At 49.1% G+C, this 15,375-nt stretch overlaps 4 protein-coding genes across 20 annotated transcripts in view; 1 reads left to right on the forward strand and 3 right to left on the reverse strand.

Annotated features, from left to right (window-relative positions):
* LOC121592768 (queuosine salvage protein) lies at positions 1-1,297 on the reverse strand. Its single transcript, XM_041914551.1, has one exon. The coding sequence runs from the start codon at positions 1,287-1,289 to the stop codon at positions 114-116; it is 1,176 nt and encodes a 391-aa protein (XP_041770485.1). The 5' UTR covers positions 1,290-1,297; the 3' UTR covers positions 1-113.
* A 210-nt stretch (positions 1,298-1,507) lies between these two features.
* On the reverse strand, positions 1,508-2,478 carry LOC121592771. Its single transcript, XM_041914554.1, has 3 exons — positions 2,384-2,478; positions 1,844-2,310; positions 1,508-1,770 (listed from the first exon to the last, which is right to left on the reverse strand). Exons 1-3 carry the CDS (start codon positions 2,406-2,408, stop codon positions 1,570-1,572), a joined length of 693 nt encoding a protein of 230 aa, XP_041770488.1. The 5' UTR covers positions 2,409-2,478; the 3' UTR covers positions 1,508-1,569.
* Positions 2,479-2,868: 390 nt separating this feature from the next.
* LOC121592772 lies at positions 2,869-4,241 on the forward strand. Its single transcript, XM_041914556.1, has 3 exons — positions 2,869-3,193; positions 3,273-3,410; positions 3,486-4,241. Exons 1-3 carry the CDS (start codon positions 3,062-3,064, stop codon positions 3,564-3,566), a joined length of 351 nt encoding a protein of 116 aa, XP_041770490.1. The 5' UTR covers positions 2,869-3,061; the 3' UTR covers positions 3,567-4,241.
* Positions 3,822-15,375, reverse strand: part of LOC121592764 — a 43,310-nt gene continuing 31,756 nt past the window's right edge. For 13 of the 17 annotated variants that reach the window (XM_041914535.1, XM_041914537.1, XM_041914531.1 and 10 more), the window contains 11 exons: positions 14,712-14,847; positions 13,165-13,217; positions 12,298-13,088; positions 12,011-12,069; positions 9,863-11,698; positions 9,502-9,790; positions 9,308-9,431; positions 6,092-7,036; positions 5,811-5,825; positions 5,105-5,325; positions 3,822-4,825 (listed from right to left, as the gene is read on the reverse strand). In XM_041914535.1, coding sequence (XP_041770469.1) covers positions 4,603-4,825; positions 5,105-5,325; positions 5,811-5,825; positions 6,092-7,036; positions 9,308-9,431; positions 9,502-9,790; positions 9,863-11,698; positions 12,011-12,069; positions 12,298-13,088; positions 13,165-13,217; positions 14,712-14,847 — 4,692 coding nt within the window. In that variant the 3' untranslated portion in view covers positions 3,822-4,602. The remainder of the gene's footprint in view (positions 4,826-5,104; positions 5,326-5,810; positions 5,826-6,091; positions 7,037-9,307; positions 9,432-9,501; positions 9,791-9,862; positions 11,699-12,010; positions 12,070-12,297; positions 13,089-13,164; positions 13,218-14,711; positions 14,848-15,375) is intronic. The other 4 variants (XM_041914548.1, XM_041914533.1, XM_041914546.1 and 1 more) reach the window with 4 other exon arrangements.

The raw sequence follows: 15,375 nt of genomic DNA on the forward strand, positions 1-15,375 counted from the left end.
TTAAGATATGAGCTTGCTGCCAATTTTATTGATCTTCAAAGTTCCCTTAAACACAAAAATGTAGATGCAGATCTTTGCCCAATTCCGCACTCGATCACTTGACCGTGGCTCGCTCAATAGTAAACGCTGATCGTCTTGTGGAACGGAATGTACTCCAGCTCGGCCGCGTGCTTCCGCCGATAGTCCCACAGGAAATGGTCGAGCAGGATCGCATTGACGCAGCTCGGCTTAATGTCCGGATGGTCGGTGAGCAGCTTCGCCCGCACCAGCACCTTCAACCGCTCCACCACGTAGATGGATGCGCCACGAATTTCCATCTCCTCGCGGCATCCATTCGCGAGCAGTTTGTCCTCCTTCAGCACTGCCATCAGCTCGTCCCCGTACGTGAGCGTGCCGAAGTGGACCAACACCTGCGGCACCCGATAGTCGGCAAACATTGTAATCGCATCGATGTCGTCGAACCGGCCCAATCCCTCCCCTCGGTAGCAGGACCACAGATCTCCCACCAAGATCTGCGCACGTTTGTAGAACGAAACACGTGTCTCGATCGTTGCACCATCGGCTTCATGCTTGAGGATGGCCTCGTCCCGGTAGCAGGGGAAATCTTCCACAACGCGCTGAAGTAGCTTCACCGCGGAACCTTCACACGCGCGGACACAGTTTTCGAACCGTCCCTCGTACCGGTCGAGCAGTACGCGGCCTACTTCGTGCAGACAGCGTACCCGCTCTTCCAGCAGCGGTGCCTTCGTGCCTTCCGTGTCCGATCGTAGAATCGATTCGAGCTGCTCGAGCGTTATCTTTGCATAGTACGCCGGGTTGGTGATGTCGATGCCCTCGCGCATGGCCCGATTGATGGCGGCACACAGCGCAAAGTAGCCGGTTTGGCCGTCCACCTTCCACTTGGTGGCATCGCTTCCCGGCGTCCAGAAGCAGAAGTTAAGCGTATCGATCAGAAAGATCCAGTTGGGCGCGTGTGCATCCTTCGCCGTCGGGTGGTGCTCGTGCTGGGAGAAGTTTTCGATGTTAATTTCCTTCTCCTTGATGCCGCGGATGACACGGTCCGCTAGCTTTTCGATCGCCTCCTCGTGGACGGTGAGATGGCGAGCGTTTTTGACGATCAGCTCGCCGGATGCTGCCGGAAGGAGTTGAGGGGCCATGCTGGATTTCGAATAGTTGTTTGAAGTGGGTTTTACTCCACTGTAGTGTGCACGTGCGAGGGCCTGGAGTACTACCGCACGAGGTACGAGTTGCCGGGTGACTGAGAGTAAAAAGCGCGCGCTGCGCAGCATCCAGAGGTTGTTTATGTTTTCCAAACCCCGAAAATCGATATGTTTGACATTAGATATTAGATCGTTTCGGATAATTAGATGCTCGTTTTCTGAGATATTAGATCGGATTTGGATATGCTGTGTAGATAAGATGGGATATAGTATAGATAAAATGTGCTTAAGATAACTGCTTCTTTATCGAATTATTTATCTTATTAATTTTAAATCTTCACGCACGATTTAGCCACAAATCAAATACTTTATTCACTGAACGGCGGACGCACCACAAATCAGCGACTTACTACTCCATGCCTAACTTTTGCTTAATAATAAACTCGGGCAACCGTTTGCCCTTCCAGAAGCGTGGCAGCGGCACGTCGGTGGCCTGTCGCAGCTTGCTCGCCACGTACGCTTCCGCGGAAAACTTTTCCGCCTCCTTGATCTGTCCCAACAGTTCCGCCTGGAAGAGCTTTTCCTTCTTCAGCTCGCGCCGTTGTCGGACCTACAATGGGTGCAAGAACGGGGGAAAAGGTTTACGGTTTGTTGCATTAAAGTTTTCCCCATTACCATCCTACCTTTAACCACTCAAACTTCATGCGCTTGCGAAGCTTCTTCAGCTTGTGCTTGCGCATTTTGCGCCTCCGGATGACGATGAGCCGGGCCGCCTGTTTACCGTGCTCATCCTTCGACCCGGTATCGGTCGGAAGGTCGAGCGACGGTATCAGTGTGAGGTTATCACCGATCGGCCCGGTGGGCGGTTGTACCGGATTTTCGATAATGCGTGACACGGCCGGAATGTCGATGATTTCTTTCAGCGGGATCAGTGGATTCCGCCGGATGCTATTGCCAATCTCCACATTTCCAACCGTGGAACGAAGCTCTAGTGGACGTACCGGAAGCAGTATCGGGGATTCATGTCCTTTGAGGGGTATTTGTGGCGTGCTGAGGGTGGGAGTTTTCAGTGCGACAATCGGAAACACCGCAGCTGTAGCCGGTTCTCTGAGTGCGATGCGGCTGAAACTGCGCGCCAGTGACGCAACTCCTACGGGAAGATAAAACGTACGGAGGAAATGTAATCGACTAACAAGAAGAGACTCAAAGTAAGTCGAATTTACCATTTAAATGCCTGTGGTGGAACATTGTTTAGCGACCATCAACAAATCCTTCCGCTGCGAAAAGCACACACGATTATACAATGTTTTGATTTTACACCGGCAGCTGTCAAACTGTCAGCACATTGGGACGCACGTTTGCTGAACTGCTGAATGTGTGCTGAGCAGAGGAAATTTGAACGTAATCGTATTATTTTATAGAAAAAAATGTAAAACATACACATTTTGCCGATAAATAATGCACTTTTGTAGCGTGTTTTATGTTTTCGTTAGTCTATAATTGAAGAACATACAAAAGCACATCCTAGAACCAATAATCAGCACTCATTATTGTTCAGGGCAGTTGGTCAGGGCTGCTTCTAAAGCTTAACATCTGAATTGCTCATTCCCCCAGAACGAAATGCTTGGCGCCTCCACCATTTTTCATGTTTCTTTAATTATTTCCTTTTTTATATGATTTCTAATTAAACCAATAGAATAAATAACGGTCCTATTTGGTGACACATTGAAGCAACCCACGGACTGTCGTGCGCATGTGCAGCAAATCGTGTTATTTGTTGCTGGCTGCAGACGGCAAATTGGTAAACAAATTTCCACCCCGAGCAGAAGTTATTGACCCGCAGAGATTGTCAGTTTTTTGTAGGCTCTGCACCACACGCAAACGAAAGCACCTCAATCAAAATGCTACGCTCTGCCTGGGTGGAAATTTGCCTCCTGCTAACCGTCACAATCGCCACCACAGTATGGGCGGCCGATGCCGACAAAGTAGTGTTTCAGTTTCCCGAGTATGATTTTAAGGAGACGAGCAAAAATGTAAGTATCCGATCGATTGTGGGAAAAAAGGCCGGTAGGAGTAATTTTATCATTTTTCTTCTTCTTTTTCTTCTTACAGGAGCTCACATTCCGCGAGTACGAATCAGCCTGCGACCAAAGCAATCGATGTGCGGAGTTTGATGGCATCGAAAGGACACGGTGCGTGCGGGAATGCATCTCACCGTCCTGCTACCAGGAGATATACAAGTTCGATGAGGTACGTAAGCAGCATTTTCCAGCAGCCAAACCAGAAAGGATATTCATTCGTTATTCTTTGGGAGCGTATTTTTAGCTCGAGGAAGGCGAAATCGATGTACGACTGAACTCATTCCGTGCCTGTTTTATGCAACGACTCAATCGCAACCGTGGCTAGAAATCAAGCAAATCGCATTTGTGCTCATCTGGAAAGCATAGTATTCGATCGACACTCTCGGCCTGATCACTGTTCAGTATTTGTTAGTAGTTGTAGTAGTAGCCAATCTAGTAGTGGGACACTTTTCAGCGTCTTTACTTACCAATTCCTTCCGTCGAGAGCGGGCCCAACATGAATCAATCAATTTTTGGTAATAAATAGTGTAATAAAACCTGCTTTTCGGATTTTGTGCTCTTTACTTAAACCTTCAAAAGCTGTATTTTTCAATGCTTTATTTTTTCCATCAAATCCATAAGTTCATCTTTATTCGGGTAAGATGAGAATGAACTACTACTTGTGAAACAGAAAGCTCGTAGGTAAATGCAGGTGAGAAAAATGAGGAAAAAACAAAAAATGAATGCATAAAAAGAAAAATGTTTCAAAACTCAACAAGAATTTAGGAAAAAGGCGAAAATTAAAACAAAATTGATTAAAATATGCGTCGTAATAACAAAAAAAAACAATGATACTGGGCGAACTGGACGAACCTGTACTGGGAGAGCATTTGAAAGCGATTGCCAATATAATAAATTAATCCGTTTTCCCTTTCGGGTGTATTACCAGTGCTGTTACCATTTAAAAACAAAAAAAAAACGGGGCTATCCATGCTTGCACAATGTACGATGGAGAGAAGAATGACTGGGACTCTTGAAAATTGTCGCCACTGGTGCGAGAGGAAACAAGATGGCCTACCACACAGAAAAACACACGGGCGCGCGAACCTAAAACAAAGCACTTAACACGAAGGGGCGTAACGGAAATCCTACCAAGTATGAGTGAGCGATGACGAAGGACAACGATGCGACAGGTGAGTACGTAAGTGTGTATGTATGTGTGTGTGTGTGTGTGTGAAGGATGTGAAGGATGACTAAATGACGCTTCCAGCTGGGGCGACTACACAAATGGCACAAAAAAGGTCGTACACTTTCAACGTGAGTTTGCAGTGTGATCCCCATCCAGACGAGTGTTTTGCTGCTCTCATGTTGGCGGTTGGCTATTACGGTTTGTTCTTGAGGCTTTCGAAAAACTGTATGCTACTCTTCAGATGGCCGGGCAGTAGTACGGGGCTGGCGGGACGCTCCGGAGATGCATGGCCGGGTTCGTCGTCTGCATCGGTTCCGTTGAGCTCACCATCGGCACCACCCGGCACCAGCGGTGCTGGTGCCGCTTGCTCCTCCTGCTGGTGGTGGCCCACCTTATGGTCGTCTGTAACGTTGCTCCTGTAGTTTGCATGTGTGTGTGTGTGTGTTTGAGTGTGTGTGTTCATGTGTGCGTGTAAGAAAAGAATAATTCGTCTCCAGATCAGTACATCATCGATCGCTCGCAACGTATTGGACTACTAAACTACCACTATAAGCACTAAAGTACCGCAACGACACACTATCACTGACACATACTGACTACTACTAAGTGCACTACAGCTACTACTAATAACTAAGTCTACCCGCTACTGCCGAAAGTATGCCCCACCGGAGCAGCCCATCCGATCGACCACGTACTTATGCTCACGAATTTGCTTCGACAGGCTGCGCGCCGTTATGCTGTGCCCGGGAGCCATCGGGTAGTACGTCGACTGTCGGTACGCTTCCAGGTTGAGCTTCCGGATCTCCCGTATCTCGTCCCGCACCGCTATGCTGCTCGTGCTGCTGTACTGCCGCTGGCCCTTCGTGTTGGGCATGCCTTCCTCATTCAGCACATCGGACGACTGGCGGATAAAGTCCTGCAAGGAGCAAAGGCATATTAGTTGGTGTGATCTACTAAGAGAGTTTTTTGTGAGGTTAGGAGTACAAATGAGCTTCCGATTAAGTGAACAAAAACATAAAATAGCACACCGATGTGTTTTTGTTTGGTTGGAATTCAGTAAGTAGGTAAAACGGATGGAAAACGGACTAAATGAGTCTCTGTGAATTAGAACGTGATCTCTACAATGTTTTGTGTGTGTGTTTGATACCGTGTCCTGTACGTTTATACGATCAAGTAATTGTTGCGTGTGTGTATTGTGTGATCGTGTGAAGAATGCTCGTTGAAGGGTAAGGATCAGTATTGGGTATACATGCGTGAGATACAAATGATCTTATTTTTGTGTATCAAATGATCCAGTTTTGTGTTATACGATCGCACACACACAAACACATACAAACATGCACAAAAGGAACATGGTGAAGGATCAAACTAGTGATCGTAACACGCTGTACTGTACATTACCTTTCTAAGCTTGACCTTTTATTCCACCATCATCATCATCATCATCATGATTCATCATCACCATAAATAAAATGAAAACCATAAATAAGGTAAAGCATAAAAAACGATCCCAAAAGAAGAAGGAATAGATGCCTCAAATCATATACTGAAGGCATGTGCTTTCTCTACCGAAGTAACCATCACACACTAATGCACCATTTCATCCCCTTATAAAAGGGACTTATAATCCAATGTTTTCCCTTCCTTTAAGCTTCCCTACTTCCTCCAACCCAACTACTTACCCTCGGTTTGTACAGTGGTTTCGGTGGCAACGTGGACACATCGCTCGTGCTACCACTGTAACACTTGGCCAGCTCCTTCACCGACGGCAGCACATCGATCACATCCTTCTCGATGATCGCAAACTCGCTGCCCGTCGCGTTCCGGCTCGCGGGGAAGTCAATGTGCAGCGACGAGTGCATCGAGGGCAGCACGTGTGTAGTACCCTGCTCACTACCAGCTCCCTTGGCCCCCGACTCCCCCACCAAACTGTTCGTGCTGCCGGTAAAGCTAAGCTTTCGCTTCGGCGCAAAGAATTTGATCGTTTCGGGCGAGAGTGGTTTCACGGGAAATGGCGAACGGCGAAGATAGCTGCCAACATCCGCCCGTTCGCCGGTGGAAAGTTGACTTTTAAGGGCCGATACGGTGGACGACGACGACGACTGTTCATGACTAGGGGCAGTCGCCATCAGCGCTGGCTGCTGTTTGGTCGGTGAGGGTTGAGGTAGTATTTGCAGGATCGTATCGTGCGGTGGCTCCGTTTCCGAGTGGTACGTACGTACGACCTTCGCCTCCCCGGTCGTTAGGTCGTAGATACGCGTCACATCCGAGTCTTCGCTGTACGTGAGGCTATCCAGCTCCGGGCGCTGATGAGCGTTCGTCGGTGAGTGAACGGAGCTCAGCTCAGAGGAAGAGCTCATCAGTGAGCCTCCGTTCGGTTCGGACTCCACGGGTACGAGATAGATCTCGCGGGCCGCCGTACTGAGGTAGCTCACCTTCGTGCCCTGCTGCAGGATCGGATCGTCGGCCGTCACCTGTACCGGGCGGGCAGCGAAGATGTCTTCCGCCCTGGGATCTCGCTGCTTACCGACGCTGCTCGAGCGGTACAGCGAGCTGACCGGTTCGGGGGTGAGTTTTTGTGGGGCTGCAGCTTCACTCTCATCCACAGCACGGCCAAGCAGAAGGGACTGAGTTTGAAGGAGGAAGTGGAGAAAAAGAAGAGATTAGTTTATTGTAGCACAAAACGGGAAGAATTGTTGTAGGCTCTAAATACGGCTTTTGATTAGAATTGATTAGTTTTGTTGTTGTCTGTTTTGGCACGAGTTCCACCTTAAAAGTCTTAAAAGAGTTCCAATGATCGTTGGGGTTAACTGGTTAGGGTTTGTTACGGCGCTGTTTAGGACGAAGCATCCAGATACGATCGTTAGAGGCAGTATCGAGGAATCACCATCTTCAGAAAAACAGTTTCTTCAAAATTTCAATCCACATTGATTCCTCGATCTGACTTCTCCTGGGTACAACATTTTGTTAGTCACTGTAGTAAGCCACAATGCGCCATCCGATTGAAGCGCCTTTCTAAAACCTTACTGAGGATGAGTCGGGGTATGTATGTGTGTTTGTGTGTGTTTGTATGAGAGACCAATTATCGCCAATGCCACTGTTCCCCTGTCCCAAGGATGCATACCGATGGATTTGCCCCATTTTAATGGGTTTGCTGGATGAAGGATGCAGGAATGAACTGTCTGTCCGCCCCAAAAAGGAACATTAGTGTCTGTACATGTATTTTGTACCGATGAATGAATGAAGGTTTTTGTGGATGAAGTTGCTACTGTTGCTACGATCCGGATGTTAAGATCCCATTGCTCTATCTAAACCCAACCTGCTCTATTATAGATAATGATGGTTTTAGAAGCGTACAAGCGCTCGTTCGATCTTACACCAAACCCTTCAACCCAACATTGAGCTTACTTGGCAACGTCACGGAAGTTTCTTGAGCACTTCACTTACCCCACGTGGGACATTCAACTAAATATGGAAGCGTGTGGTGAAGGGGGGGTTCTGAAAACTTCTGATCGATCAGCTCCTGATCTCTTCACGCTTCCTGATCTCCCTTGATATGGGTGTGGTAAGTGTTTGCCTGTAAGTGTCTTGCTTCTGCTACATTGGGGAGAGCGTTTTCTGTATTTTGTTTTGTTTTTTTTTGACTGGGTACTGAAATTAGAAAATGCTTCAACACAAAACACACACGACAAGACAGAGACGATGTACCCGGAGGGCAAGACAGTCCCGTCATTCCAGCTTCAACAATCCAACCGACAAGAGCGACACGAAAACACACAGGACAATGAGGGACAAAATGGAACAGACACAGCGACAAAGGACATGACATACATACACAGACACACACACATACAAAACCCGGATGGTTGGGACCTCAGGGGTATTCAGCTTTCTCGTAACGATCGATCAATGGTTTTTGTGTATTTGTTTGTGATTGCTTGTACCGACGTGAGCTTAGCTAACGATCTACGTTCGTTTTTGGTGGTCCGTAATCTCTAAAACCAAACAGTGTCTGCCTTCCCCTACGTAACAGTTTGCTTAAAATGGGTGTATTCTCTGTTGAACCCTGTTCTCTTTACTTAAATTATCATACTTTTATCTATCCTTTCAAATAGTAACATAGTAACGTTCATTAAATACATAAATGCCATCCCGTATCACGACAGCATGAACCAACCAATCGACTGTGTTGGTTTTTTGTTTGGATAAAAATAATGATTGCGTTGGCACATCCCCCAGGCTTCCCCTTTTTTCCAAATTCCACTCGATCATTTGCTCAACGTCGATCGATAACTATCCGTCCGCCGGACGACCGGAAAGCTGGAAAACTGTTCTATCCGGCTTTTCACGCTCGCGCTACGGCGCAACGTGCCCAAATCGGTGAAAACCGTCTCCACCACCTGTCCGCGACCAGGCTTAACCGGTTCGGGCACAATTCCACGACCCCCCGCCGCTGCCGCCACCCGCGCCTTCCGTGGCAACGTATGCGCAGCCCTTTCGACCCCGTCCGGCTGATCCGGACCGGGCGAAGACTGCTCGTCGAAGATCGGATTCAGCACGAACTGGCGCGTGGTGGCGTGCCGGGCCCGAAAGCTGTCCCGCTTGTAGTCACTGTGCAGCGTTTCCTGCTCAAACTGGGCCAGTATGTGGGCGGGAATGTCAACGGCCGGCGCGGTATCACTACCGGCCGCCGACGGTGTTTTCGTTTGGTAGCCCAAATCGACCGACGCCGCCCGATGCACGGACCCGGACCCGCTGGCCAGCTCGTGCTGGGGCAGGCTGCGTATCGAACGTATCGAGGCGGACCGACCGACCGTAGCCGGTGCGGTCGCATTGTTCAGGAACCGATCCATTAGGTAAGAATCGGCCGGTAGCGTGTAATAGGATTGGTGACTCACTTTCTCGTCGTCGGTACTGTGCGCTGGCTGCTGGGTTTGGGTCTGTGGTCCTAGGGTGGACTTTAAGGGGGCACCGCCCGCACGCAGACGCTCTGGATCGTTGATGTAGTACTCGCGACCGATCCTATAGAAACGAATCAAAAGAAACATTAGTTCCGAAAAGATTGAGTTTTTGGCTCCAATTGTGCACTTACTTCTTCGTTTCTGTCAGTACGCCACCCGTCACCGACTGTAACGAGCGATCGTTCTCCGTCCCCGAGTCCGTCGGCTCTTTGGGTGGTTCCTCATCGTCGATCAGCACACCGCCGGCAGCTCCTCCGGTGGCTGGGGCCGCCTCCTTCCGCACCAACCGATCGATCTCGATCATGCTGGACGGGCGTGCCTTTTCCGACAGCCGACGCTGGAGCACATCGGGCGAGTACGGGTTGTTGGCGATCGGTTTGGCATTACGCCACTTCAGATGCTCCCGCTCGGCAATGGATCCTTCGGAAGGGGCACATAGACACATTACTACCGCAAGATCTTAAGGGGGAGTGGATCTACAAGAGCACTTACCTGGTATGAGCGTGTCCGGTGCATCCAAGGACGCGTCCTGCTCTCCAGAATCACCCTGTACCTCCGGTACATCGCCTCCATTGGTTGCTATTTGTGCTGGAACGAGCGAACATACGTCAGCGACCGATTCCACTACGGGCGGTTGCTCTGGATCAACTTCCAGCGCAGACTCGCCTACATCAATACTTGGATTCGTGTTATTCGAGGTGTGGTTAGTGACAAGATGGTTAGGACCCTGTTCCGTGAGGCTGATGTTAGTTGGCATGCAATTGTTGTTGTTGTTGCTGTTGTTGTTAATGGTAGAATTGGTAAGTGAGAAGGAAGTGAATGGCGATGAGAGGGAAGGAAGCTCGGTATCACTGAACGCGGGCATGCTCGTGTCCTCGATCTTCGACTCGTCCCGGGACTCGATCGACGTGAGCATCGTTTCCTCCGTGCTGGTGGGTGGGTGTTCCTCCCCTGCCTGGCTCACTGTCGTGATGGATGGTACCGGTTCGGTAGAAGGTGTGTGGCTGACCGTTACTATGGGCTGTGAAGAATCTTCTGAAGAGACAAGCAACGCTTGCGGTGACTCGCCACGTTCGATGAAAGCGTCTGGAAGGGGTAACGTTTCCTCATCCATCACAGTTCCTTCCTCGACGTACTCCAGGCTTTTCAAACTGTCACTGTACTGTGCCATCTGCAGCCCGGCCACCTCTATTGGGCTGGGGAATCTATCCTCAAGCTCCAGCAGTGGTTCCTCCCGAATCGCATGATTGCTGCACGGTCGAACCTCTGTTTGCGTTGGATCGCTGACAGCAATCAGCAGCTCATTTTGGAACTGTTCTAGCGCTTCCAGAGCTTCCGGTGTGTCCACAATTTCCCACTGTTCCGGTTCCGGCTCTAAGGGGACGGACAGTTCCTGAGAGGGCTCTTCATCTTCAGGAAGATTTAGAATCGCTTTTAATTCTTCGCAGTACGCACGCATCTGCTCCGTGACGGCCACTATCCCTGGTGGACCCGACTCCGGACTCGGTGCATTGTTGTCGAACGTTACCAGATCGGGCTGAAGCGTGACCCGGGTCGGTTGATCGTCTGGCGTCCGTTCGAAAGGGTCTTGCTGCTTGGTAGTATCCTCTTCCAGTGATTGCAATTGCTCTGCAAACTCAATCTGGCCTTGATTGCACACATACAGTGCAGCTGGTGGTGTTTCCCATATTTGTAGCCGGTCAGGCGATGGCCCGGGTTCCGGCGTACGATCGGAGTCATTCGGTTCCATCAGCGAGCAAAACTCATCGTTCCCCGGCTCGTACGTATCGAACGATTCGAGCCCATCGAACGAATCCGCCAGCAGGAGACTGTTGTTAGTCGCTTCGGAAATCGTTCGATACTCGCTATCATCCTGCTCGACCTGTACGCTGTCTGATGGGGATAGGACGGGGTGTTTCTCTTCCACCAGCCCGGAACATTCCTCCGTGATCGCTTCCAGCGTTGGCGGTTCGCTGTCAACCATTTCATCCAGCACTGCCGGTGGTTGCTCCTCCGAAATGGCTGTCAGTGGGGAACTGTTCGCCAACCGATCAAACACGTCCGTGATCGTCATCATGATCGGATGCGGTGACAGTACCTGCTGCACTGGCGAGTCCGGTGGTGAACGGGAATCGAGCAGCACTTCCGGTTGTTTTAAGAACTCCAGTTTGTTAGTCTTCACGGTACTACTATCGACGCTACTATCTGTTGCTACACTACTATCCACGCTACTACCATTACCATTAGTTGTGCTACTGTCCGCTAGGGGCGGTACCGCTACCACTACTACACTGTCTACTGCTACGGGATTTGATGGAGAAGGGTGTGCTGCACGAGAGAGATGGTTAAGGTGAATTGGTTCGGTGAGAGCATTGTTAGTGTGCGTGTGCATGTCCGTACCGTTTGTGTGCCGAATTTGGGGAGGTTTTTTTTCTTTTTTGGTGCTACTTTTTGGACAGACGTGCAAGAGTTACTGTACACAGAATTGGGGGTTGAGAAGCACCGCTTATTGGAAGGAAGGGGAGATTTGGTTGAGGCTTCTCTACTACACGGAGGTTGGTCTGTTACAGGCACTGGGGTTGCTATTCGAGCGCAGGGTTATGGTAAACTGTAGGACCTGGGACGGTCGGGCTGACTTACCTCGATCTATTGGGATTTCTTTTCGGTCACCGTAACCGTTGGATTCGGTGGCGGAACTGCTGGAAAGGAAAGCAAAGAAAATAGCAAAGACTTGAAGTTACTCCACAATTACAAGAAGAAAGAAGAGTGGGAAAACCTAACACAAGTAGGGAAATACATTCTAAAAAGACAAACAACACAACAATGCAGTAGAAGCAATCAGCAAACGAAAGCAAAGATCATCAGATCGTCGATCCCAACAACCCAGCAGGTTTAGTGTTCCTCCATTCCTCCCTGTTCCCACTTACCGATTGTCCCCTGTCTCGGTACGCTGCAGCATCTTCACGTCGTCCGTTATAACATTGTTGTTTGCCTCAAACACATCGTCCAGGAACGGGTTGGTCAGGGTCGGATTGGTCGTTTCCACCCTGTCCGCCACCGGTTCGATACTGATCAGATCGTCCACCTGCAGACGTCCACTGGCTCCGTTCTGTGCGACCTGATCGGCCAGCAGCTGACTGTTGGTAGCTTCCGACAGTGCCTCCTCATTGACCGGCAACGAGTTGATCGACACGAGACTGTCGGGCGGCAGCATCTCGTCCAGCGATTGTGTCTTGGAGGAGGACGAAATTCCCTCACTCGTTGTGTCTTTGCTGCTTGATGCCACAACCACAGGCGCTACCGATGGTACAGTGCCACCGTTCACATTGCCATCCGACTCGTACCCTTCACAGTCCGATCCAGCCTCGGACAGATCACTGATCTCGTCCGCATTCTTGTCCCCGATCAGTGCCTTCACCTCTTCCGTGGGCGACGGTACGAGCATGGCGATCGAGGATTCGGTCGTCTTCAGTTGCCGCTTGCGGAACAGCCAATTTTCCTCCCACGTACCATCGGTCGCGTTCGACTTGAGCGATTGCAGATCGTCGTCCTCGGCACCGGACCCGGAACCGGTCGTGTCGGACAGATCGGGCAGCGGGACTTTATGCCGCTGGATGTAGTCGCTCAGGTAGGATTCGTCCGTGTCGGAGAGCCGCCTTTCCGTGCCGATCGCACTGTAGCTGACGCCTTCGTGTGGTTGTGGTGCTTGATCGTCAGCCTAGGGGTAAAGGATGAGTTGAAAGGAAAAGTGTCACACTCCGATGCGAACGCGCAGAACGACGCGCGCTACTTACCGTTACGGACATCTGTCTGAGGCTTTCTTTACTCAGCAAACTTTGGCTGCTACCTAATAGTGGGGATGTAGGTGAAAAGAATTGGAAGAATAGAAACAAAACAGGTAATATAACACGGGAGCTTTCAGTAAGGGACACACTAAAGCACTAACCAAACGGACAAACAATGGCAGAAAGCGGGCTTGCAAAGGCTACAGGAACAGACATAAAGCGGTAAAAGGGTTTTACGACCACGGTTGGGAGGGAGAATATTAAAGACTTTTCCTGGAATTTTACAACTAGTATGACCTTTCAGCTCGTCCTTCCTAGGAAGACTCACTTCCTGGTCAATCAAAGTTCAAGGCCAGAACGGACTCGGTTTCTACATTCGGATAGATAGGGGTAGCTCTACCACTCACGTGCAGACACACACTAGCCTGCCTTCTCAGTTTCTCGAGACGGCGCAAATCACAACAAAACCGCAGAACACTTGCGGACTTGCCCGACTGCACTACGCACAGACGCTAACAATGGACCTAATTGCATTACCCTCTCAAAAGCCAAACGACACTTTCTTACAGGATGCGGGCGGCTACATTTCGCAACACAAAATATCGATGCGAAGAAAACGGAGAAGTCACATTAATGCAATTATTTTTGCGCTTCTTCGAGGGGCGACACCGGCTCAGTGTGAGTGGGCGAGGTTTTGTTTTAAAACGCAACACATTTTAAAACGAATGTTTGTGTGGATTGTGCGATTGGCGCCATGCAGGACCAATTCTGGGTTTGTTGTTATGACCGTGTCTACCTCGAGCAACGCTAATCCTAGCTGAAGCGCATTACGGAAGGATGGCTCTAGGGCCATCTTTACAAAGTTTAAACTCCATCGATTGCTCTTTTGAAGGCATCACGGGGGGGTAAGGAGAGCCGCGGTGAAGGTTTGTTGAAAGTGAAACGGAAAGTTGCATAATTGGATCATATTTTGAAAACGCTTCACGCGTTCTTCGTTTGACCTCAAAAGGTTGTATTTAAAATCATATTAAAATGAAGTCGAAGCGAAGGTGAAGCTTGTAGGGGACCTACAGTTGTAGAAGTGTCCAAGGAACTAGGTATTAGTATAAGACTTTCTTTAACAGAAGATTAACAAAAATGTGTGAATTGATCTTCAAAAATTGATTTCAAAAAGTTTGGAGAATTTAGAAGACCAAATATGACGGGATGGGTATAAAAATAATATTCCAAAATATTGAAGAAACTTTAGATTTAGGCACGGTTCACGGTTCTTTGCAATGAGGAATTGATAGTTTTCCTCTGGATACAGCCTTGTGTTTCAACATTTTCCATTTGAATAGTTATCAATTTCTGAGAGTCTAAGATAAGGAAATAATTATCAACACGATAACGTAGGCTTGCTCATATGCCCGGAAAAAGATAGAAAACTTGAATCTACTTGCGAACATCTTTTTGAAAATACACTACGGACACACGACATCACATTTCACCAGAAAGGGACACACGTTTGCTGCACTAAATCTCTCTAAATCACCAATAAGCCCAACAGCACTTACCCGTCTCGGACAGCTGATTGTGGTTAATGTCCACCGTGGTACCGGTGTACGGGGTGGCACCAGCGCCGGTCTGCCCCTTGCCTGCCACGTCACCGCCGTCGGTGAAGTTTTTCGGATTCCGATAGTCGTCCACCACCTGGGGCGAGAAGAAAGTATTCGATCACAAAGTACAGATAAATGGCACCGAGGATGATCGTCAGCACGCTCAGCATCACGCTTTTTCCCACACCGTGTGTTCTGTTTGCTCTTTTTTATGCACTCCAATACACTTCGTTCTAATAGCACTTTTGATACGTTCTAAGTCACATAAAAAAGGGGAATAATAGGACGGCCGAATCACTTCACTGTCGCGGCGAAATGTTCTTAAAAAACCTGACAAAGTAACCACGTCGGAATGGGAATACACTTCCACGTTCCGACTCGCAAAAGATAACGCACAATCGATCGGTATGATTTCGCCCCAACAAAGGCACACACTTTCGGGAACTAATGAAGACGATAATATCTCCGGCCCGAAACACAACTGGTTGAGGTCACTTTTGTACAACCAATCAACCTCTGCCCATGCCCCGCACGTTTGTATAAAAAAGACAGTAAAGATACACACTTTACTTGACAGGACCGGTACACCGGTACGCGACGGATGCGTTGTTTCTTCTGGTCA

The sequence above is a fragment of the Anopheles merus genome, chromosome 2L (genome assembly GCF_017562075.2).
Source record: "Anopheles merus strain MAF chromosome 2L, AmerM5.1, whole genome shotgun sequence".
Lineage (NCBI taxonomy): Eukaryota > Metazoa > Arthropoda > Insecta > Diptera > Culicidae > Anopheles > Anopheles merus.

What these genes read in the sequence shown, in the direction of transcription:
- LOC121592772 (XM_041914556.1), top strand. Translation starts at nt 3,062, where the DNA reads ATGCTACGCTCTGCCTGGGTGGAAATTTGCCTCCTGCTAACCGTCACA. An exon ending in TTAAGGAGACGAGCAAAAAT is followed by an intron (nt 3,194 to 3,272) that starts GTAAGTATCCGA and finishes TTCTTCTTACAG; the next exon opens with GAGCTCACATTCCGCGAGTA. An exon ending in AGATATACAAGTTCGATGAG is followed by an intron (nt 3,411 to 3,485) that starts GTACGTAAGCAG and finishes GCGTATTTTTAG; the next exon opens with CTCGAGGAAGGCGAAATCGA.
- LOC121592771 (XM_041914554.1), bottom strand. Translation starts at nt 2,408, where the DNA reads ATGTTCCACCACAGGCATTTAAATG. An exon ending in CCACCACAGGCATTTAAATG is followed by an intron (nt 2,311 to 2,383) that starts GTAAATTCGACT and finishes ATCTTCCCGTAG; the next exon opens with GAGTTGCGTCACTGGCGCGC. An exon ending in TGAAGTTTGAGTGGTTAAAG is followed by an intron (nt 1,771 to 1,843) that starts GTAGGATGGTAA and finishes CACCCATTGTAG; the next exon opens with GTCCGACAACGGCGCGAGCT.
- LOC121592768 (XM_041914551.1), bottom strand. Translation starts at nt 1,289, where the DNA reads ATGCTGCGCAGCGCGCGCTTTTTACTCTCAGTCACCCGGCAACTCGTA.